The 22,979-nt window shown below is 40.1% G+C and overlaps 1 protein-coding gene across 8 annotated transcripts in view; it reads left to right on the plus strand.

Moving 5' to 3' along the window:
* The first annotated feature begins 1,412 nt into the window (after positions 1-1,412).
* FAM169A (family with sequence similarity 169 member A) overlaps positions 1,413-22,979 on the plus strand; it is a 67,066-nt gene continuing 45,499 nt past the window's right edge. Inside the window, exons 1-3 of one of the 8 annotated variants that reach the window (XM_043887872.1) lie at positions 1,413-2,131; positions 21,481-21,615; positions 22,687-22,786. In XM_043887872.1, coding sequence (XP_043743807.1) covers positions 21,484-21,615; positions 22,687-22,786 — 232 coding nt within the window. In that variant the 5' untranslated portion in view covers positions 1,413-2,131; positions 21,481-21,483. Of the gene's footprint in view, positions 2,132-2,170; positions 2,641-3,030; positions 3,164-21,480; positions 21,616-22,686; positions 22,787-22,979 lie in introns of those variants that run through there. The other 7 variants (XM_043887876.1, XM_043887873.1, XM_043887875.1 and 4 more) reach the window with 7 other exon arrangements.

Genomic DNA, 22,979 nt, shown 5'->3' on the forward strand with positions numbered 1-22,979 from the left:
GATTGTAGTGCACCAGGCTCCTCTGTCCATGTCCATGGAATTCTCCAGGCAAGAATATTGGAGTGGGTAAGCCATTCTCTGCTCCAGGGGATCTTCCTGACCCAGGGATTGAACCCTGGTCTCCTGCATTGCGGGCTTCCCTGGTGGCTCAGATGATAAAGCGTCTGCCTGCAATGCAGCAGACCCGGGTTTGATCCCTGGGTCAGGAAGATCCCCTGGAGAAGGAAATGGCAACCCAATCCAGCATTCTTGCTGGAAAATCCCGTGGTCAGAGTAACCTGATAGGTTACAATCCACAGGATCGCAAAGAGTCAGACAGGACTAAGAGACTTCACTTTCACTTTCACTCCTGCATTGCAGGCAGATTTGTTACCCTCAGAGTCACCAGGGAAGCAAGCATATGCAACAAGAATCAAAGCTATGGAACTCTTATTCCCTACAAAACTTTTTAAGACAAAAGCTTCAAAGCATATTTTAAAATATTTTCATAGCGATTTATAGCATGTATTAATTTGATAGACTAATTTTTCAGTTCTTTATCCACTTAGAACCCATTGATCTTCAGAATATGGGTAAAAACAGAAGCAAGGTATCTGTATCTCAGCCAAAGAGGGAAGTAAATAATTTTTTTTTCCCCTTAAAACACTCAGAGCTTTAACTTGTTGCAAGTGAAGAGAATGAAGCCAGAGTTTCCTCACTTGACACTCCTCATGAGAAGGAGACAGCGCTTCTCCACCAGGGCTCAGCAGGAAAGATCCTTGCCACAGAAAGCCCCGAGTTTAGCTGCTGAATGAGGGACCACTGGACTCTCTCTTTTAGGGGCTAGGTGAGTGTGACTTTGATTACTAAAGCGTGGTCAGACACCTGAAAGATAGCTTCCCATGCCTAAGTGGCCACCGAATACAGTAACAGGTGAAATCCAACCACACTCATGCATTTCAAACATAAAAAATTGTATTGGCTAGCTTTACTCTAAGGCCCAAGTCTTCAACACCTGTTGCCTGGTAGCCAAAAGGACATCTTGCCAAAGCAGCAATCGTTTGGAATTGCCCTGGGGACTCCGATTTACAAATAGCCCTAGAAATACAAATTCAAGAGTTATATAACTTCATTCATTTCAGATTTGCTGTGAATAAAACCCTGGTATTCAAAATTCCTGCTCAATTAAATCTTATTCAGTGTTAAGGGCCAGAAAAATGGTAAATACTTTATAATATTTAAGATTTCTGTTAAATATTACAAATAAAACATTAGAGATGTGAAATTGATTTTTATGAGCAACTAGAAAAGTCTATTTGGTGAAAAACATCTGAGTTAAATATCTCTCTATCAACAAGTGTTCTTTAAAAGTATTTATTGGCTTCGTTGATCATTAGTAAATTCATGAAAGGCTGGAACTGCGATTGCTTAATATTTCCGAGGAATTAAAGAAGCAATTTCAAACCTATTGGATGAGCTGAAAACAAAGCCGCAGCTCTTGAATGGTGAGTTTATTTTCCAGAGATTACGGATTGACACAGTACTATTCCTCAATTCATTTATTAAACATATTTAAACCATGGCCTGCATTACTTTAAAGAAATCTATCATGCTTTAAATACTTGAGTACTTATCTTCCTTCCATGAGAGTGTAATTAGCAAAAGGGCCCTGGGCGTTAAGGCAGATGAAATATGTTGGGAGAGGAAGGGGAGGAGAGGAGGGTGGAGCCGCCGTTCGCCTGGGGATAGTTTGCGTGTGCTAGGCTGAGAAAAGAGAAAAGGTCAACGCAGGAATCTGGTGGTTCCTGGTAATCTCAAAATGGAAGTCTTGTCTTGTCCAGATTGGGCTCTTCCAGATTGTGAATGGGGCTCTCTACCTCCTTTCTGCTTCCATCTTCCAGCGTGGCAGTGGATTTAAGAGGGAGGTGCCGGGCGGTGCCAGTGGTCCTCGCCCGCACTCTCTGCATCCCGGCCGGAGGTCGGCTGGCCTCGCCCACCCTGGGTAAATTCCCGGAGGTCCCGCCCCTCGCTGGAGGAGAACTCCCCGGGGAGTGCAGACGGGCGTCTGCGAATGTTGACAGTCAAGGAATACGCACATTCAGCGTCCAGGTCCCCGCGGCTTACCCACACCTATTTTTATAGCTAAGCCAAGGTCACTCTTTAATACCGGGCCAGCGCCTGGGCTGCGGCGTCGCTCTCTGCCTAGCGACGGCAGCCGGGGCGGGGAGAGGGGCCGCGGGGGCGGGGCGGGGGCCGCGGGGCGCCCCCCGGCCGGCCGAGCCCACACCTGCCCGGCGCCCGCGAGACCAGCGAGCCGGGCCGGAGGCAGGGCGACGTCCCGGGCGTCGAGGAGGGGCCGCGCGTCGCGGGCGGGCGGGGGGATTCGCGGTGGGCGCGGGCGCCGCGCGGCCTCAGAGGCTGGAGGCGCTGCGGCGCGAGTGCGTCACGCCGGCGGAGGGCACGGTGGGCTGCGGCCGGCCTGCCGACCAGGAGCCGGGTGTCCCGGGCGGCGGGCAGGCGGCCGCACTCGCCCCGGCAGCCGCGAGCGGCGCGGCCCGGGCCCGGCCGGGGGTCGCCGGCGAGCCGCCGCCGGCTCCATTCATTCCCGCGGCTCCGCCTCCTTTCCCGGGCTCCTCAGGCGGCTCCGGCGGCGCGTCCGAGGTGAGTGCGCGGCCCGTCCCGGGCGGGGGGCCCCGGGCCCAGGCCGAAGCTGCTGGGTCCGGCCTCGCGTCCCGCCGGCTTGGCCCCGCACAGCCGCGGGCAGTGCCGCGGGCACGAGCTGCGGGCCTCCCCGAGGGCTCGGGCGCGGCGCAGGCCCACGCCGGCCGCCCGGGCTCGGGGCGCGCGTCCAGCTGCGGGCGACTGGCCGGCTCCTCCGAGGGGCGTGTGGTGCGCCCCCAGGTGCTTCGGCCTCCGCGCCAGCGCCACCATTTTGTGTGAGGGAATGCCTCCTTCTCCTTCCCCCACCCGCGTCGGCGCGACCCCCAGCTGCTGCCTGCCGAGCCCGCTCCCTTCCTGCCTTCCCACCTGGAGCCTTTCAGTCCGGGTCGCTGGCCTCGGCCTGGGGGAAGCGGACCTGGTGGCGGGTGGGGGAGGGGCGGCGGAAGCGTTCCGGTTCCGCCACGCAGGTGGCCTCCATGGATGCTCTGACCATCTCCCTTACCTGTAACCACTTTCGGATTAGGTATTGTATAGATTCCCTTCTAAAATACAGGTCGTGGCAATTTTGTTCTAGTTCTTAGCTGCCCATTGTGCAATTTTCGAGGCCTGTGCCGTAAGAAATCAGTGGGTGAAGCTTTGGATTGTTTATGGCTCAGGGCTTTGGGTTGCGTTTACTTCAGATGAAGTATCTCACTGGCTTTTCAGCTTCTGGAAGTTGGTCTGACTGTCTTGTCTGGGGTAGATTCAACCGCGACCCCTTCCTCTTTTGGGATATCCTTTCAAAACCTCAAACAAAACGTTCTCGTGTGAGGATTCTTGAGTGAGATAGGGACAGGTTGCTAAAAGACTACCCAAAGGACAAGTTGTATTGTGATTCAGAACTGTTACACATCCGTCTTTTTCAAGGGTCATGAGAATTTGGTAGTTCTTGTTTGTAATTTATCTCCTCACAAATTTACTTAAGTTCCTAGTAGGGTATACTCTGGCCATTTGTGTTTTATCACTGCATCACAGACAGGGATTAAAGCCTGGAATGGTGGCTGTTGCATAATACACACAGTTGGGCCCTGGAGGGAATTTGCCAAAGTGGATCTGGGTTTGACGTGCCTTGTATGTCTGCTTGCATGTACAAAAGATGTACAGGTTATCTTTGCAAGCTATGTTTTGGTTTTCTCCTACAAGAGGAACGATTTTTAATTTATTATTATTTATTATGCACAAGGTTAAGTTTTTGGTATATGGACAAGACTAAGTTTTGGGTTTTAAATCTTTGCTTGTCTCTTTTGTTTTGTTTTGCGGGGTGGGGGGCAATGTGGGTGTGAGCCCAGGGAATATGGTGAGAGGAACCTGGGAAGAGTCCATTTGTGATAAGACTTCCAGCGCAAACAATGATAAAATATCAGTCTTTCACGGAAAGCTTGTAAGCTGTCATACTGGACTCCTCTGAATTTATGATGAGGATTGGTTTAGGGAACTTAGCTTATATGAGTAGCAACATTGCCTGCTCCTTGAGTGATTATACTCTAAGATGCTTTACCTGTGGATTTTAGATTCTAACAAGTTCCAGATTAGTCTGATCTTTTAAGTAGTATTCAAATCATTACAGATTTCTTTAATAACTGTATAATACACCTTAAGCAAAAGACTTAACTTTGATTTGGATAAAAAATATTTTATAATTAGATGCTTTTGAGAGTCATCTCTTTAAACGTTTTAAACCCTTCCACTCTAAACTTTTTCTGATTAGTTGAAGACTCTTTCACTTATTCTGTCTGAAATAAATGATTCCGTATCATGTATCATCCCTAGCAGAAGTGTCATGCCTCTCCCTGCTGACATGTTTTTTGGGGGAGAATTAGGTGAAAGGGACCGTGGACCTTGAGAGATGAGTCTTGTTTTAGAGAATTTAAGGATTGCCTGTGCACTGAGTGGACCTGTTTTAGGTCCCTGGGGATTGAGGTGGTTCCTGCCAGGAAGTTCAGCACAGAGTAAAAAGAGAAAAAAAGAGCATGATTTTAGTTACTAGCTCCTCCAATGAGATGTTAGTTTTAGGTTACACCAGAGGTAGCTTTCATTTATTCAACAAACACTGAGTGTTTTATGCTGTGGAGTGCAAAAACAGACAAACTCTACTCACGCTGCTTATAGTCTAGCATTGTGGATTAAAATGTTAAAAATTCCTTAATCTAAATGCACAGAGGTTTTTGCTAATATGTATTGGGAACAAATCAATTTAGTAAATTTCCTTTTTAAAAAAAGTCCAGATTGCATGTGGGGGGACCCCTGCGTTTATGGATTCAGGAGAGGAGAAAGAGGGTTCAGTTGCTGAAAGAAACTAAGAAAGGAAAGAAACTAATAAACTTGAGAGTATTGTCCAAGGAAAGAGAAACTGGACAGTAGTCAGTTGGGTCTGATCTGTCATAAGGACAAGAAAGGTAAAATGAAGATAATCCTTTGAATTTGGAAATTGAGAGGTTATTATTGGAGGCCTTAAGAGGGGTGATACCAGTATAGTGATAATGGAGAAGCCAATTTCAGTGAATAGCTACAGAGTAAAAGTCAACTTGACTTTTTGTTGTACAATGATAAAGTAATAAACTGTATTGATAAGGAATTTAGTCTATAAAGTCTTTTATACATATTACTAATGCTTTTAAGTTTACATCAACCAGCTCGTCATATACCAGATGAACTTATTCTCATTCTTAACAGTAGTTATTATTCAGAGGCAGTATCATTTCACAATTTAAGCCAAATAGATAAGTTTGAACCTTGGCTTGTAAGAGTAGTTATAATAGAGCTTATCTCAAAATGTTAGCATAATTAAATGTGATAACATTCCTAAAGGTGAGCTACTACTGGTATCGTCATCATGAAATTAGAATTTTTTTTAAGTATCTAGTTCAGTGTTCCTCAACTTTTTCTCCTTTTTATTATCTTCTCCCCACAGTCATGCAGTGTACAGCACATTTTTGAGGTACATTTCAAAACAATGACTTTTTCTTTTTTAAAATTGTGATTTCTCTACCACTTGTCAGTCAGAGCTTTTGCTCTTCATGAGATAAAGTATAACCAAAATGAGTTGAGTTGGTAGAGTTCAAATTAAAACCAAGAAAATCTTTGGTTTTCATTAGTTTGTGTATTAATGTGGGGAAATGAGTGTTGTTTTGAAAAATTGAATATAATTTATATAGTCCCCCATATAGCTCTTGTGGATCCCAGAATAAGAATCTATCTTCTCATTTTAGATCTGGATACTTCCCTGGAGGTCCAGTGATTAAGACTCTGCACTTCCACTGCAGGGGGCATGGGTTCAATCCTTGGTCAGGGATCTACTATCCCATGTGCTGTGTGGTAGGACCAAAAAATAAAAGTAAAAAAAAATTTTTTTTAAATATCTGGTCCTATTTTCTATTAATTACTGCATATGAGTGGCAAATATAGCTATATTTAGCAAAAAGCAAACACATGTTCAAAGTATTGATATTTAGCTTTGCAATTTAATGCATATTTAAAAGTATTTGAAATTAATTTCAAGGCTGAGGAGATTTATTGATAAAATTTTCTAGACCATTAAAAAAGAAACCGAAGTGATTCTGAATGAAGTGAAACTTTGTGAAACTGGTGAATACTAACTTTTTGTATCTGAGCAGCTTTTCAGAATGGCAACAACAACAAAAGGTGTAGTTCTATAAAATGATCCCCGTGATTTTCCAATTGCATATGCAAACAATCACTCGGCTGAATTCCCTGGACTCTTGGCTCTCCTTTCTAGAATTGGCTTAGATGAAGACGGATGTCCTTGTGCCTTGGGTGGAGAGGTGTTACTCCAGTCAGAACTGGAATGTGTCCGCAGTCACTAACGGTACTCTGATGAGCTCATTAGTCCATCTGTGTTTTCAGGAGGTGTGATACATTTGTGGATAGAATTTACTGAAGGGAAGTTTCTTCCCTTGTAAGACTTGTCCAACAAGACTTGCCCTCAGTGATTTCTCCCCAGTTCCTTTTCCTCATCTTCTGTACTGTTGTTTCCAGATCCTTTGCCGTCCTGATTGTTTTCCATTGGAGGCGTTCCAGTTTTTCAGTGTTCAGTTCAGTTCAGTCGCTCAGTCATGTCCGACTCTTTGCGACCCAGTGAACCGCAGCACCCTAGGCCTCCCTGTTCATCACCCACTCCCGGAGTTTACCCAAACCCACGTCCATCGAGTCGGTGATGCCATTTCAGTGTAGTTTTCTTAAAATGTGATCCTCAGGATGGAATAAAAGACTAAATGCTGTCTGACTTATGAAGAGACCGGGGGTCCTTTTCCATTTCTGTATCTCCTAATTGTTGTTCAGTCGCTCAGTCATGTCCGACTCTTTTTGACCCCATGGACTGAAGCATGCCAGGCTTCCCTGTCCTTCACCATCTCCCAGAGTTTACTCAAACACATGACCGCTCAGGCAGTGATGCTATCCGACCTATCTAAAGGAAAGGGTTGATTTCCTTTAGGATTGACTGGTTTGATCTCCTTGCTGTCCCAGGGACTCTCAAGAGTCTTCTCCAGCACCACAGTTTGAAAGAGTCAGTTCTTCGGCGCTCAGCCTTCTTTATGGTCCAGCTCTCACATTGGTACATGACTGCTGGAAAAACCATAGCTTTGACTAGATGGACCTTTGTCAGCAAATGTCTCTGCTTTTTAATATGCTGGGCTTGTCATAGCTTTCCTTGCAAGGAGCAAGCATCTTTTAATTTCATGGCTGCAGTCGCCATCCACAGTGATTTTGGAGCCGAAGAACATAAAGTCTGTCACTGTTCCCACATCTATTTGCCACGAAGTGATGGGACCAGATGCCATGATTTTAGTTTTTTGAATGTTGAGTTTTAAGTCAGTTTTTTCACTCCTTTTCCACTTTCATGAAGAGGCTCTTTAGTTTTTCTTCGCTTTCTGCCATAAGGGTGGTGGTATCTGCATATTTGAGGTTATTGATATTTCTCCCAGCAGTCTTGATTCCAGCTTGTGCTTCATCCAGTCCAACATTTTTCATGGTGTACTCTGCATAAAAGTTAAATAAGCATGGTGAGAGTATACATCCTTGAGGTACACCTTTCCTCATTTTGAATGAAGCCCTATTGTGGGATCATTTTGCTTTAACTTAGGGTAAAAAAAAAAAACACTTGCTATAATTCATATTGAGTCTAGTACCAGCTGAATCTCATTTTGTCAGCTTTTAAGTTTCCCTTTCATTTTAAGACGGTTGGCGCTGTATTCATTGTGTCATAAACATTTTAAAATTCTGAAGGTGGATCATAGTGATTAGAACAAGTATCTAAAGTCTGAAGAGAGGATACTGCAAGATTCAAAAAAATCTAACACTTACCGAGTGACTGAACAATATGCTTGATATATGATATTTGTACGATCAGGTACATTATGGGTTATATTGACTTTTGTCTTGATCTAGGAACCTGACCAAATCCCTCTGGAGAGAGATTGCCTAGGTTTAGAGACTGACTCTGCCACTTACCAGCTGTGTGAACTTGGGAAACTTGACCTGTTCACAATTGAGACTCCTCATTGGAAGAATGTGTGTAAGAATAGTTAACCTCATAGAATCATTTTGAGGAATAAATGATTTATTATGTGTAGAATGTTGAGCATAATGCCTCGTTCAAGGTAAGCAAGCAATAAATAATAGTTCTTTCATCATCAGAAAACATTTTGAGTTAGAATAAATGATTATTCATTAGATGGTACCAATCTTTTGTAAATTAAGTGCTTTTTTCCCTGTCTTCTTTCTCTAAGTGGTCGTGCATGACCTAAGGTATTAGTTAGAAAGGACATCAGAGATCATTTGACCCATCCCTAATTTTTATATATTTGGAAAAATTATGTTTCTCTGGAGTTCTGAGCCTGGTAGAATAGATGAAGAAAAGGTAGAATAGGTAAATCACACTCTCCTGTGATAAGTATGTTAAAAGAAGTATGCATGAGGAACTTGCAAGAAACTCATGAGTTTCTCAAGTTGTCTCCCTTCATTTTTACCTATTAATCCATCCTACACGCAGTTGCTGGGTAAATTGTCTTAAACCATAGCCTTGGGTATCTCCCTTCTGCTCAGGATCTTTAAATTACCTCCTTCTGTGTGCAAAATAAAGTCCAGACTCTTTAATCTAGTGTTCTTGGCCTGTTATTTCTATCCTCAATTTATTTTCCTGGTGTACATTCCACTGCTTTTTATATACCTTAACTCTCTTGATGAATCCAACTACTTGCTATTCTCAGCATGCTTTCTGGCTTCCTTTTAGCATTCCCATCCTAGAGGGTCTCCCCTTCTATCTGCCTGTTGAGAGACCATCTATTGCTCTTCCTCTAGCTGCAGAACTTCACATGGATTTTATCTGTGGTAGTTCTTTGTTCTAGCACCAGTGTGTGGTTTATTTATGCAAACTTGTTCAGTCATTCGTCATTCATTTATATAGTAATATGTATTGAAGCCAGGTGGCTCAGTGGTGAAGAATCTGCCTGCAAAGCAGGAGATGCAGGTTCAATTCCTAGGTTGGGAAGACCCCTGGAGAAGGAAATGGCAACCCACTCCAGTATTCATTGCCTGGGAAATCCCACAGACAGAGGGGCCGATAGGCTACAGTCCTTAGGGTTGCGAAGAGTCGGACATGACTTAGTGATTAAACAACAAATATTGAAGCCAGAGAGGAAGGCTACTACTGTCTCTTTTTTTCCCCTGGCCCTGCTGCTGGTGAAGTGTAAGAAAACAATTTCACTTGATGTGGGTAAGCATACATACCTGAGTTTGCAGGAAGATTGTAAGAGCAGGTGTATGAGGCTGTGGCTCGCAGTGCAGAGTGGGAGAAGCCTGGAAGGGGAAGGGGAATGTTTAACCTGTGTTGGGCGGCTGCTTGTGTTGGCCAGCTTGAAAGTTGGCGTCATACTCTGCAAGTAGCAGCAACCCTTGGTTACATTAGGAAATGGGGAGAGGTGGTGGTGATGGTGGTAGTGGTGATTGCGACTCAGCAGAATATTTCCTAAGTTGTAAGCCAAAATTAATTACCAAGTTTTGTTTTTGTTTTAGTATTTCCTTTAAAACGAAAATATCCATCTTCATAGTTCTAATGAGACATATCTCTGTGATATTATATGGTAAAGATATGTACAATATGTATATTGTTTAGACTCCTATTTTTTAAAATTGCCTATGTCCTTGAGATTTACTATGCCAAACTCACATTTACTTTAAGCTATACTGCTTAATTGGATCTATTTCATGGTAAAGAAGCCAGGTTTTAAAAAAAAAGACTGTCTAATATTGAAGGACAAGACTTCATGGTGTATTCATTTAAATAGTTCTTATTTTGCCCCTCCTGAGGTTTATAAACTGCTCCTGTGAGATTATAAACAGTGTTTAATAATCTGGGTCATGACGGGCTGGGGTAGCTGACATGTTCTAGAGGCAAAGGTATTCTTTTCGGCAGAACCACATGTGGTTGATCAGTGGAAGCTTCAGTTACAAGCACATGTCTGTTTCACATATCGCCTATTAATTTACTGTTAAGCTTTTGCATATGTATCTGAGAAATGCAAGTAGCTCACTCTGTCTTCCTCCAAGCGTATAGACAGGGAGATGAGGATTTAGCATCCATCCCTGGCTGTGGTCATTTAGTATTTGTGGTCTGACTCGTTTTGCTTAGGAGTCCCATGTCGGCCCTATGAGCCTTGCTTGTCTTCCCAAGATAGAACCTCCCAAATCACTCTTCTCCCTGGAAAGTTGGATGCAGGCATGTAACCTAAATTTTGTCAGAGTTGCATCCGAGAGAGCCTGCACTACATAGTAAGTGATTGAGGAAGGAGGCTCCATGTGGAATCTCCTTTCTTCCCTTGGTTCTTCCTCCTTCACTAGGAATATCTACTGTTAATAATATAATGTGAGCCCTTCCAGATCATTTTCTGTACAAACATATAAATATATACCAATATTTTTCATAAATTAGTTTTAAAAATACTTGGAGTAGGCTTTTTAGAAAAAATTTGAGTTGAGCATTTTTTATGTTTGTTCTTGTTTTATGAATTGCCTGTTCATGCCACTTGCTTATTTATTTGCGTAGTTTAAAAACTTTTGTATTAAGGAAGCTGATTCTTATGGGTCATATTGGTTATATAAAGTTTGCCCCTGAGTTTTTGATGTAAATTTTTTTCATGTAAAATTTTTAATGTATTATTAGTTTTTATTTTGAACTTGATTCCTTCTTCAGAGGCCCTTTTCCTCTCTGTGTTCAGCTGATTTGCTTCTGGCCACACAGCTAGTCTGGCGGCCCAGATGGTAAAGAATCCACCTGCAGTGCAAGAGGCACAGGTTCGATCCCTGGGTCGGGAAGATCCTCTGGAGAAGGAAATGACAATCCACCGCAGCATTCTCGCCTGGAGAATTCCATGGACGGAGGAGCCTGGTGGGCCACAGTCCATGAGGTCGCAAAGAGTCGGACACGACTGAGCGACCAACACTTTCACTTTCACCCAGCTATTAATCCTGGCAGTTTTGGCTTGAGAACACACTCCCTTAACTAGTATTCTACACATTCTGCCTTTCAAGTGCATCAGCTTCTATGCCATGTGACTGGATGTTGCTTTTGTAAGTCCTGAAACATGCCAAGTACCCATTGCCTTTATGTTTAAATGATTTCTTGGATGTAGGACCATTTTTTCTAGAGATGAAGAAGGAATTAAACTGTTAGAAAACTGATAAGATTTCTGTGGGTATGTGTGAGCAGTCTCATACCATCTTAGGATCCTAATGTGCTTTCTGGCCTAGTATGGTGACTAAAAGGATCAGTCTCACAGCCAGACTGCCTGGGGTCAAATCCTAGCTTTGCTGCTGATTATAGGTTGGGCAGTTGGTAAAGAATCTGCCTGTAATGCAAAAAGACTTGAGATGTGGGTTGGGAAGATCCCCCGGAGAGGGAAATGGCAACCCGCTTCAGTATTCTTGCCTGGGAGATTCCATGGACAGAGGAGCCTGGTGGCTACAGTTCACGCAGCTGCAGAGAGTCAGACAGGGATTGAGTCTGCACACACAGACGTAGTGTGCCTTGGACAGGTTACACTGTTGCTGTGTGTTTTAGCTTCCTCATCTGACAAATGAGATGATTAAATCACCGGCTTCATGGGCTGGGGATAAAAACTCTCTCAGGGATACATGTGAAATGTTTAAAATAGAATCAGGTGCATAGTCCATGTTGGCTCAGTGATTATTACTTCAAAAGTTGATTTTTGTTCTCTACTTGAAATAAAAAAGGTAACAAATATAAACCACGTTTGTAGGACTTTCCTGTAGCTCAGACAGTAAAGAATCTGCCTGCAACACAGGAGACCCGGGTTTGATCCCTGGGTCCATAAGATCCCCTGGAGAAGGTAATGGCAACCCACTCCAGTATTCTTGCCTGGAGAATCCCATGGACAGAGGAGCCTGGTAGGCTGCAGTCCATGGGGTCACAAAGAGTCAGACACTACTGACGCTACTACTACTGTGAACCACATTTAACTTCCTGTCCCATCACCAATACATTTATAGGCATCTTTACCTATATATGGACTTCCCTGGTGGCTCAGACGATAAAGCATCTGTCTACAATGAGGGGTTTGATCCCTGGGTCAGGAAGATCACCTGGAGAAGGAAATGGCACCCCACTCAAGTACTATTGCCTGGAAAATCCCATGGATGGAGAAGCCTAATGGATTACAGTCCGTGGGGTCACAAAGAGTCAGACATGACTGAGCGACTTCACTTTCACTTTGACTACTTATATGTAATCAAATCTTTTTCCTCTCTCAGAGGATAGAAAAGGATTTCTGAGCATTGTTGAGCCCACCTAAGTGTTGATAACTGTAGCAGTCTGTTCAGTGGTTTCATTTTTGTCATACTCAAAAACTCAGTTCAAGGAGTGGAGAAAGACTCATCTTGGACTTAGGGCCTTATGTAGGATAGGAGGTTAGAAGGATAAAAGGTGAGTAGAATAAAAGTTGAGCTGATGTAATACAGGACCTAGGTTAGTCAGAGAAGGATATGATGGTGGGGAGAAAAGGGACAAAGGGAGAATCACAATGAGGTCCAGAAACAGGCCTTTTGTGTAAAAGGTTGAGAGCCATCACAGATTTTATGTTACTTGGATACCCAACCTATTTTCGGTCTTGGGGAAACAATCAGCTGAGGTAGGATCAAGGCTTGGACTGGTTGAGATAATTATTTTTTTTCTAAGAACTCTTTCACCTCTAAAATCTCCATAATTCTTTGGATCTTCTCCTCCTCCTAAAGCCCCCAATAATAGCGACACTCTTGAAGTAACTTAGGAACTCAAGTTAAAAATATGTATTTTTTCCTGCTTTAAGAATATATTTGATGGGAGGGAGTCAGGGAGGGGATATATGTTAAAAAAATAAAAAAGGTTCTGATATGCAGGAAATAAAGAAAATAAGAGAGAACACTAAATAATCGTACAAAAAGTTCCACATACTTTCAAAGAGGATTCTTATTTTCAGGTATATTTTTAATAATTTGGAAATTATAATGTATAGCCTCAGAGTGATAATAAAATATTATAGAATAAAAAATATATTTGATATCCAGTAATTAACCTTAAAAAGGAGGGGAAATCACAGTAATAACTTGATTTTTAGCTCTTTCTCATAGTTTCTTTCTTAAAGAACATTCATTCTTGCAAACAGTTACATAATTTTTCAGGAAAAGGGGATGGAAGTATTAAAAGATGGGTATAAAAAAGCTGGTGGGCCTCTTATATTCTTATGTAAGAGGTGTATTATGTTTTTATACAGGTTATCCAGGATTAATGAGCATGCCATTTACTTAATTTATAAATTAATTTGGACACTTTCTACACTTCATTCTGCATAAAATTTTTGATGAGTTAGTTTGCTTAAGGGGACATTAAGCTTTCTCATTCATGTAGAATCTAGTTAGGCCTTTGGTTCATCTCATGGGCAGAGCATAAAGTACTTGACACAATTTGATCTGACAGCTTTACAGTTATATAACATTGGACAGAAGCTTAAAAACAACAAAAACAGAGAAGTCACTGATGTTTTTCATAGCAAGCTATATTTCTCTCTAAAACCTTCCTAACCTTCTCTGTCTCCCTAAACCTAGCAGAACCAGCTTAAGGCTAGTAATTTACACAGTCTTAAGCTAACCGCTATTTTTTAAAATAAACAATTACAAACATTTAGAGGTGAAAAGGTCCTTAGGATTATCCCATCTAGTTGCATCACGTTACCAATGAGAATACAGAAGGCTTAAGATGGTAAGTAACTTGCCTAGGGCCACGAAGCTGGCTGGTGGCAAAACTGACCTGGGCATCGGCACAGGGTTCCAGTACAAGTACTCTTTCTGGTGTGATACGTGAATACAATGTTTAATAACAAGGTGTAGTTGTGATGTTTTACAGAAGTAAGTTTCTTGTGACAAAGAGTATGATATTTGATTTTGCATATTGAGTAAAAAATAATTACATTGGAATGTCTGCTTGCCTGGATTCATATTCTAGCTCCACTAGTGCTGTGACATTGATCGTGTCTTAATCTCTAAAGCTCGGTTTCTTCATCTGTAGAATGGGGCTGATAGAAGTACTTCATTCTGTGTTACATGCAGCATTCTCTTTAAAGTCTGGTATGTCGTCATTTCTCAGTAAATGTTACCTGCTGCTCTTACTGATTTATAATAATTTCTCGTTCTTTCATCTTTTTAAAATACTGATCAGTGATTGTTTAGCCAATAAAATTTGGCACTGAGAATGACCAGTAATGAAAGTAATGGATTTAAGGACAGATTTGAAAACCTAGAAATATTTTAGAAGGGGTGTATGTTTGGGCCTTTGGAATTGGGGAAATATTTTCTAATTTTTTTCATATTAAAAGCTATGATGCTATAGTTGTTTTTAAACTATATTCAAAAATAACAACTTTTAAGTTTGTTGGGAGATGCCCTGGAGGTGAAATGAGAGAGAAAATAGTGAAATAATTTCTTCTATAGTGAAGAAGAAATACATTTATTTTGAACTTGCTTTGTTGCCACAGAAATGATCGATTTAAGGACATTTAGTCATGCTTCCCCCTGGAGAAGGAAGTGGCAACCCACTTAAGTATTCTTGCCTGGAGAATCCCCATGGACAGAGGAGCCTGGAGGCTACAGTCCATGGGGTTGCAAAAGTCAGACACGATTTAGCAACTAACCCACCAGTCATGCTTTCATATCTCCAAAAAAGATTAAAAAAAAAATCCTTTCAATGTTAGTTGCTCAGTTGTGCCTGACTCTGCAGCCCCATGGACTGTAGCCCACCAGGCTCCTCCGTCCGTGGGATTTCCCAGGCAAGAATACCAGAGTGGGTTGCCATTTCCTCCTCCAGGGCATCTTCCCAACCCAGGGATCAAACCTGGGTCTCCTGCATTAGACAGACTCTTTACCATCTGAGCCACCAGGAAAATGAACAATATGAAAAAAAAAGTCAGATGCATCAGGAAATGGCCACATTTCTAGTGCTCCAAGTCTAAAGGTTTTCACTATAAAATAATGAGTCATAAATGTGACACAGAACCCAGTGTTTTACTCACTCTGGAGGATGGGCTTGGGTGTCAGGTCCATGCCTGGATCTGAGATTTGCCACCTACTCTCTCTTTGTGACTCTGGGGAAATGATTAACATCTGCAAGGTGGTTTACTTTCCTATAAAATAAGAATATTAATTGGGTCCACCACGTATCTTTGCCTCAAGGCTTGAATGAGATTGTTTGGCATTCTTTTAGCACAGTTCTGACACATTCTGGCACTTAATAAAAGTCAGTTATTAAAAAAGAAAGGAAATCACAACCCTTCTAACCATATTTTTTCCCTCTGGTAATGCTCATTATGCAAATTTCAGAGTATTTACATGATTGAATTTCAGGAAAACAGAATCGTTTCATTTTGTGTTTTTATTAAAATCCTTAACTAAAAATACAGATAAACCCAGAAGACGTTATTTTTTGTATTTAAAAATCTCAGTTTAAAAAGGCTTAAGAATAAAGGATAACAAACTTCTCTTTTTACAACTAGTCATGTTCTGCTTGCCTTTGATCTGTAACGGTGTCTTCTGAATGGTAAGCAAAAGTGTTCTTACATACTACTGGAGATTTAGGAGACGTTTTTAATTGATATTCAGGTGAATGTTTAAGTTATAGAAATTTGAATGCTGATTAGGAAAAAGTATAATCTCATGTATCAAGCTAAGAATTTCATAGGCTTTATAGTTTAGGATGAATAAGTGTTTTTTTTTTAAAGTAAGCTTCAAACATTAATTTATATTTTATCCTTTACATCATGGTTATTCTTAGGAAATAAAAATTTTAAATGTTTCATTCATGCCATGTTTTGGTAGTTAATATTTTAGAGAGTCTTTTGAGTTGGCTTAAGAGGAATACTTTTTTTAATTGACCTTGGCATGTGGGATCTTAGTTCTCCTGACCAGGGATCTAACCTGCCTCCCCCTGTGGTTGTAGCATGGAGTCTTAGCCACTGGACCTCCAGGGGAAGTCCCAGGAATACTTTTATTCTTTCTTGAACTTCTGTAGCATATTAAGTGCCTTTGAATGTTTTACTTGGGTACAAAGTTGGGATTTTGTCTATAGGAAAGCAAAAACAGTTACTGTACTAATGTTCTTTTAACTAGTGTCCTCCTTGTGCTTCTTCCACTTGCTGTTGACTCATGTTTTCTTTCACTCATGTTTTTAGTTTTTGTAAGGAAAAAAATATTTTTGTTTGGCTGCATCGAGTCTTAATTGGAGCATGTGGGATCTAGTTCCCTGACCAGGGGTTGAACCTGGGCCCCGTGCATTGGGAGTGTGGAGTCTTAACCATTGGACCACTAGGGAAGTCCCATGTTTCTTCATTATAGTTGATGGTTTGACTATAGAACATAATGTTGTATTTGCTTAGATTGCTTTTTCATATTGACTTTGATAGAGATACAGATATTTGCCAAACTAACAAATAAGCTTCCTTCAATGTAGAGCTACTGTTTTATTTTAGGATCCCTTTCTAACTATAACATCTTATTTAGATAAGCTCCTGATGGTTCTCTTGTTTTTTTTATTTTTTGGTTCTCTTGAAATTTGGTTTTTATTTTCCTCCTTTTCACAAGCTGTCTGGAAGTCCTATGGTATCGCTTTCATAAATAATGTCACAAGTTTTTCTTACTTTCTCTTTTTATTTAGACATTTACTAGCAGATGGGTTGAATTTAAGTGTTCTATTTCTAGGTTTTGATTTTTAAAAATTAAAAAAAGTCAGCTTAATTTTAAAAATTGTATATATATTTACAAATTAAGGTCCCAGTCATATGTACATCAGGTTTTAAAGTTCTTAGGACCAGTATTTCAGATTATGGTTAAAAAAAAAAAGAACTTCCTCTCATTAACATATCTTCAGAATTCAGAAAAATATGTTTAATTGTATGTATAACAGTATATGTCTTTTTTGTGTTTATCTCATATTTCTATTAGATATTCAGTTCCTTATCTAATGATGCTTTTGTTGTATTAAAATAGATTTGAAGGTCACTTTAAAGAAAAGTAACTTATTTTTTCAGTGACTTTTCCCCTAGATTAAAAAAAAAATTTGGGGGACTTCAATGGCTAAGACTCTTGAGTTCCCATGAAGGGCCCAGGGTTCAATCCCTCGCCAGGGAACTAGATCCCACATGCTGCAGCTAAGACCCAGCACAGTCAAATAAATAAATATTTTTTTAATGGGCAAAATTAATTTCTCATTTCAGTATATTGTAAGACCAGTGAAACAGTACTACCTATTAAAAAGTCCTGGACTTTCCATTTATTGTTTCTTCTTACTGGTTATTATTATATATATGAGGGCTTGATTTCTCTATGTAATTTTATATCTTACCATTTTACTACATTTTCTTAATTGTTTGAAATAATTTTTCCATTGATTTTTGTTTTTGTTTTTTTGGTTTTTCAGTTAAATGTATTATTTGCAAATTGGGGTAGAGATAGTCTCCTTTTCCCCCTAACCCATGCACCTGTCCCCAATTGTTATGCCTCTAATTGCCTTTTTCTTTAAATTTTTTAGTTAATTAATTATCTATTGGCTGTTCTGGGTCTTTGTCACTGTGTGTGAGCTTTCTCTAGTTGTGGCGAGTGGGGGCTCCTCTCTAGTTGCTGTGCTTGGGATTCTCATTGCAGTGGCTTCTCTTGTTGTGGAGCGTGGGCTCCAGGGTGTGTGGATCTTAGTAGCTGTGGCTCATGGGCTCTAGAGCTCAGACTCAGTACTTGCAGCATGTGGGCTTAGTTGTCCCACCGCATGTGGAATCATCCTGGACCAGGGATTGAACCTCTTGTTTCTGCATTGGCAGGTGGATTCTTAACCACTGGACCACTAGGGAAGTCTTAATTTTCTCAACTAATTGCATTAGCAAGTACCTATATAATATTATTTATTAGGTAAGTCCTTATTTTTCTTGACTTTAGTGAAAAATCCTTAGTGTCCCCCCCCACCCCCTCTAGGTTGTTGGCTTCCTTTTTTAACAGCTTAAAAAAGGATTCATGAGAGATACAGTTTACAGACTGTAAATTCTTAAAGAGATGGGAATACCAGACCACCTTAGCTGCCTTCTGAGAAACCTGTATGCAGGTCAAGAAGCAACAGTTAGAACTACACATGGAACAACGGACTGGTTCCACGTTGGGAAAGGAGTACATCAAGTCTGTATGTTGTCACCCTGCTTATTTAGCTTCTGTGCAGAGTATGTCATGCGAAATGCCAGGCTGGATAAAGCACAGCTGGAATCAAGATTGCTGGGAGAAATACCAATAATTTCAGATATGCAAATGACACCACCCTTATGGCAGAAAGTGAAGAGGAACTAAAGAACCTCTTGATGAAGGTGACAGGAGGATGAAAAAGCTGCCTTAAAACTCAGCATTCAGAAAAACTAAGATCATGGCATCTGATCCCATTACTTCATGGCAAATAGATGTAGAAAAAATGGAAACAGTGACAGATTTTATTTTCTTGGGCTCCAAAATCACTGCGGATGGTGACTGCAGCCGTGAAATTAAAAGACACTTGCTCCTTGGAAGAAAAGCCATGACAAACGTAAACAGTGTATTAAAAAGTGGAGACATTGCTTTGACAAAGATCTGTAAAGTCAAAGCTATGGTTTTCCCAGTAGTAATGTGCAGATGTGTGAGTTAGACCATAAAGAAGGCTGAGCACGGAAGACTTGATGCTTTTGAACTGTGGTGTTGGAGAAGACTCTTGAGAGTCCCTTGGACTGCAAGGAGATCAAACCAGTCAATCCTAAAGGAAATCAACCCTGAATATTCATTGGAAGGATTGATGCTGAAGCTTCAGTACTTTGGCCACCTGATGTGAAGAGCTGACACATTGGAAAAGACCCTGATGCTGGAAAAGATTGAAGGCAAAAGGAGGAGAAGGGGGCGACAGAGGGTGAGATGGTTGGATGACATTATCAACTTGATGGACATGAGTTTGAGCAAACTCCGAGAGATAGTGAAGGACAGGGAAGCCTGGCGTGCTGCGGTCCGTGGGGTTGCAAAGAGTCAGAAACAACTGAGTGACTGAACAACATTTACCCGTTACAGCTGTACTTCAGAGATTTTTTTAAAAAGTAAATTTATAAGGTTGTTCAACCATCACCAAAACTTATTTGTAAATGTTTCTGTGATTCTGAAAAGTTCCTGTGTCCTTTTATAGCAATTCTTATGTTGAGAGGTATATGATGATTTGTTTGTATGCATATGTGTTAATATCCTATACCTTGTAAATATTTAGTTTTATCATTTAAGGAATTATTCATTTTTTAAAAATGAAGTATAGTGGATTTACAGTATTAGTTTCGGATGTGTAAAACAGCGATTCAGTGTTTTTATAGGTTATATTCCATTTATGATACGGTGGTAAAGAATATACCTGCCAGTGCAGGAGATGCAAGAGACTCGGGTTCAATCTCTGGGTCGGGCAGATCCTCTGGAGGAGGGCATGGCAATCCACTCTAGTATTCTTGCATGGAAAATTCCATAGAGAAGCCTGGTGGGCTACAGTCCATGGGGTCAAAAAGTAGGACATGACTGAGTGTGTGTGTGCATGCGTGCACACGCACACAGACACACATGCAATTTGAAGTTATTATAAACTAATCATACATTTCCCTGTAGGAACAGTGTACCCTTGTATTTTGTTTGATGCATGATCATCTGTACTCCTTAATTCCCCAACTTGCCCCTTTCTGCTTCTTCCCATTGGTAAACACCAGCGTGTTCTCTGTATCCGTGAATTTGTTTTGCTATATTCATTTTTTTGTTTTATTTTTTAGGTTCCACATATAACTAATAACATGTAATATTTGTCTTTCTCTGACTTAATTCAGTAAGCATATTACCTTCTAGGTCCATCCATGTTATTCTTTAAAAGAAAAAATTTCATTCTTTTTTTAATGACTGAGTAGTATTCCGTTATATATATATATACACACCACGTTAAAAAAAGATCTGATCTTCTTAATCCATTCATCTGTTTATGGAAACAGGTTACTTCTGTATCTTAGCTATTGTAAATAGTGCTGCTATGAATATTGGGCGGCATGTATCTTTTTGAATTACTATTTTTGTTTTCTTCAGGTATATATCCAGGTATTCGCTTGCAGGATCTCAGTTCCCCAACCAGAGACTGAACCCAGGCCCAGCACAGTGAAAGTGCTGTGTCCTAACCTTTGGACCACCAGGAATTCCTCCTTCTAGCTTTTTAAGATCCTCCGTATTGTTTTCCGCAGTGGCTGTACCATTTTACACTCCCGCCAACAGTGTAGGAGGGTTCCCTTTTCTCCACACCTCTCACATTTGTTATTCATGTTCTTTCTGATGATGGCCATTCTTACAGATGTGAGATAATATATTGTTGTGGTTTTGACTTGCATTTCTTTGATGGTTAGCGATATTGAGCATGTTTTCCTGTGCCTGTTGTCCATCTGTATGTATGACTTCTTTGGAAAAATGCCTATTCAGGTCTGCTGCTTGTATTTTAACTGGTTTGTTTTTTGACATAGAGTTGTATGAGCTGTTCATATATTTTGGATATTAATTCCTTATTGGTCATATCATTTGCGAATATTTCCTCCTATTCAGTAGGTTGTTTCTTTATTTTATTGATGATTTCCTTTGCTGTGAAAAAGCTTTTCAGTTTAATTAGGTACCATTTGTTTATTTTTGCTTTTGTTTCCTTTGCGCTCGTAGACAAATCCAGAAAAGTATTGCTGTGCTGTATGTCAAAGCGTATTCTCTGTATGTTTTCTTCTAGGACTGTTATGGTTTCTGGTCTTAAGTTTAGGGCTTTAATCCATTTGGAGTTTATTTTTGTAAATGGTATAAGAAAATGTTTTAAATGGTGTAAGAAAAATGTCCTTTCATTCTTTTGCATATAGTTGTCCAGTTTTTCCAGCACTGCTTATTGAAGAGACTGTCTTTTGTCCATTGTATATTCTTATCTCCTTTGTCATAAATTAATTGACCAAAGGTGCATGGGCATTAATTCTTATTTCATTGCTTGTTTTTAATATGAGTGTTTAAGTTTTCTTTTTGACATACATTTAAATCAGCAGGCTCAAGTTGTAGTCTTTCTTGGCGTAGTAAAAAAAGAAGTCTCTCTACAATAAAATGCTGTGCTATTACAGAGAAAGTGTTCTCAGTACAGGAAGATAGCATTGCTTTTTTTTTTTGAAAACAGTATTTCATACTCTGAAACATTTTGTCCCATGTTGTTTGTTAAAGAGGATGGCATTCCCTGTGGATATGTTGGATAATTGCAGTCATGAGGAACTGGAAAATTCTGCTGAAGATTACATGTCAGATCTGAGGTGTGGGGACCCTGAAAATCCCGAATGTTTTTCTCTTCTCAATATTACGGTAAGGCATCCTGCTGTGATTTTTACCAATCTTTTCCACTGAGTTTATAATGAAGTCAGTATCCTTTTATTATCTTTTAAAGTGTTAACTAATCACCTTTGAAAATTTTACCAGAAGACTTTTCAGTAAAACGGATAAATATTGAATAAAAATCAGCAAAAGAAAGTTAATTAAAAAACGAAAGAAAAAAAATCAGCAAAACACTACATTACACTTTTTTGTGTCACAAGCCTTTCTTTTCCCAAAATATTAAAAATTTCTGAATATATTTTGATAGATCATTAGACATAAAATTATTAGAATTCTAGTGTGAATTTGATGACAGGCAAATTCTCTAACCTGTTTAGGCCTCAGGTTTTTCTTTTGGCAAATGATGTTTATTTAACGAATTCTCAGCTTCTTCCAACATCAGTATTTTACAGTTCTTTGAATGGCAATATTACGTGTAAATAGGGAATTAGCGTTCCAGACTGTGAAGAATCTGACTGCAATGCCAGAGACCCGGGTTCGATCCCTGGGTTGGGAATATCCTCTGGAGAAGGGAATACCCACTCCAGTATTCTTGCCTGGAGAATTCCATGGACACAGAAGCCTGGCAGTCTACAGTCCATGGGGTCACAAAGAGTCAGACAAGACTGAACAACTTTAATTCGTTAAAGGCAGAAAGATTTAAAGTATTGTATATATCTCAGGGGAAAAATACCCTAGTGTCTTTTACTAGAAAATGAAAATTTTCCCTCAAGTGACCTAAATAACAGATGATAAAATTTTAAAATCATTTTATAGAGCATATCATGCTTTTGTTTTTATTCAGATGCATAGCTACAGCACAGTGATACTTATTGAAATACTTAATTTTTCTCCCAAGTTCACAAAATTCCTGCAAAAGTAAAGCCTATCTCATGTGGTTTTTTTCTTTTTTTTTCTTTTCTTCTCTGGAGACTAGAAATATCCTCTGTGAGAAGAAACTACAGTTAGTGTTAATGTATGTTTAAAATTTTGGTAGAAACATGGTGTTTTTGATATTTTTTTACCCACTCTTCACTAATGTTTAATCAATTGTCATTTCAGATTCCTATTAGCCTGTCAAATGTAGGCTTTGTACCTCTCTATGGTGGAGATCAGACCCAGAAAGTTCTTGCTCTTTTTGCACCTGAGGACTCACTCACAGGTCTCTGTTTTGCTTAATCTTTATAAATTGAGGAATTTTTTCTCCCAAACAATTAGAAATTTAATAAAAGATAGCTACATGAAGGGATTTTGAAGAAAAAAAAAACTTATTTCAAACTGTAAATTTAGGAAAATAAAATTTCTCTGTTAAATATTTAGTGAGCGAAATACAATAAGATAGTATAAATGGGGCT

Source organism: Cervus elaphus, chromosome 25 (assembly GCF_910594005.1).
Source record: "Cervus elaphus chromosome 25, mCerEla1.1, whole genome shotgun sequence".
In the NCBI taxonomy this organism is placed as follows: domain Eukaryota; kingdom Metazoa; phylum Chordata; class Mammalia; order Artiodactyla; family Cervidae; genus Cervus; species Cervus elaphus.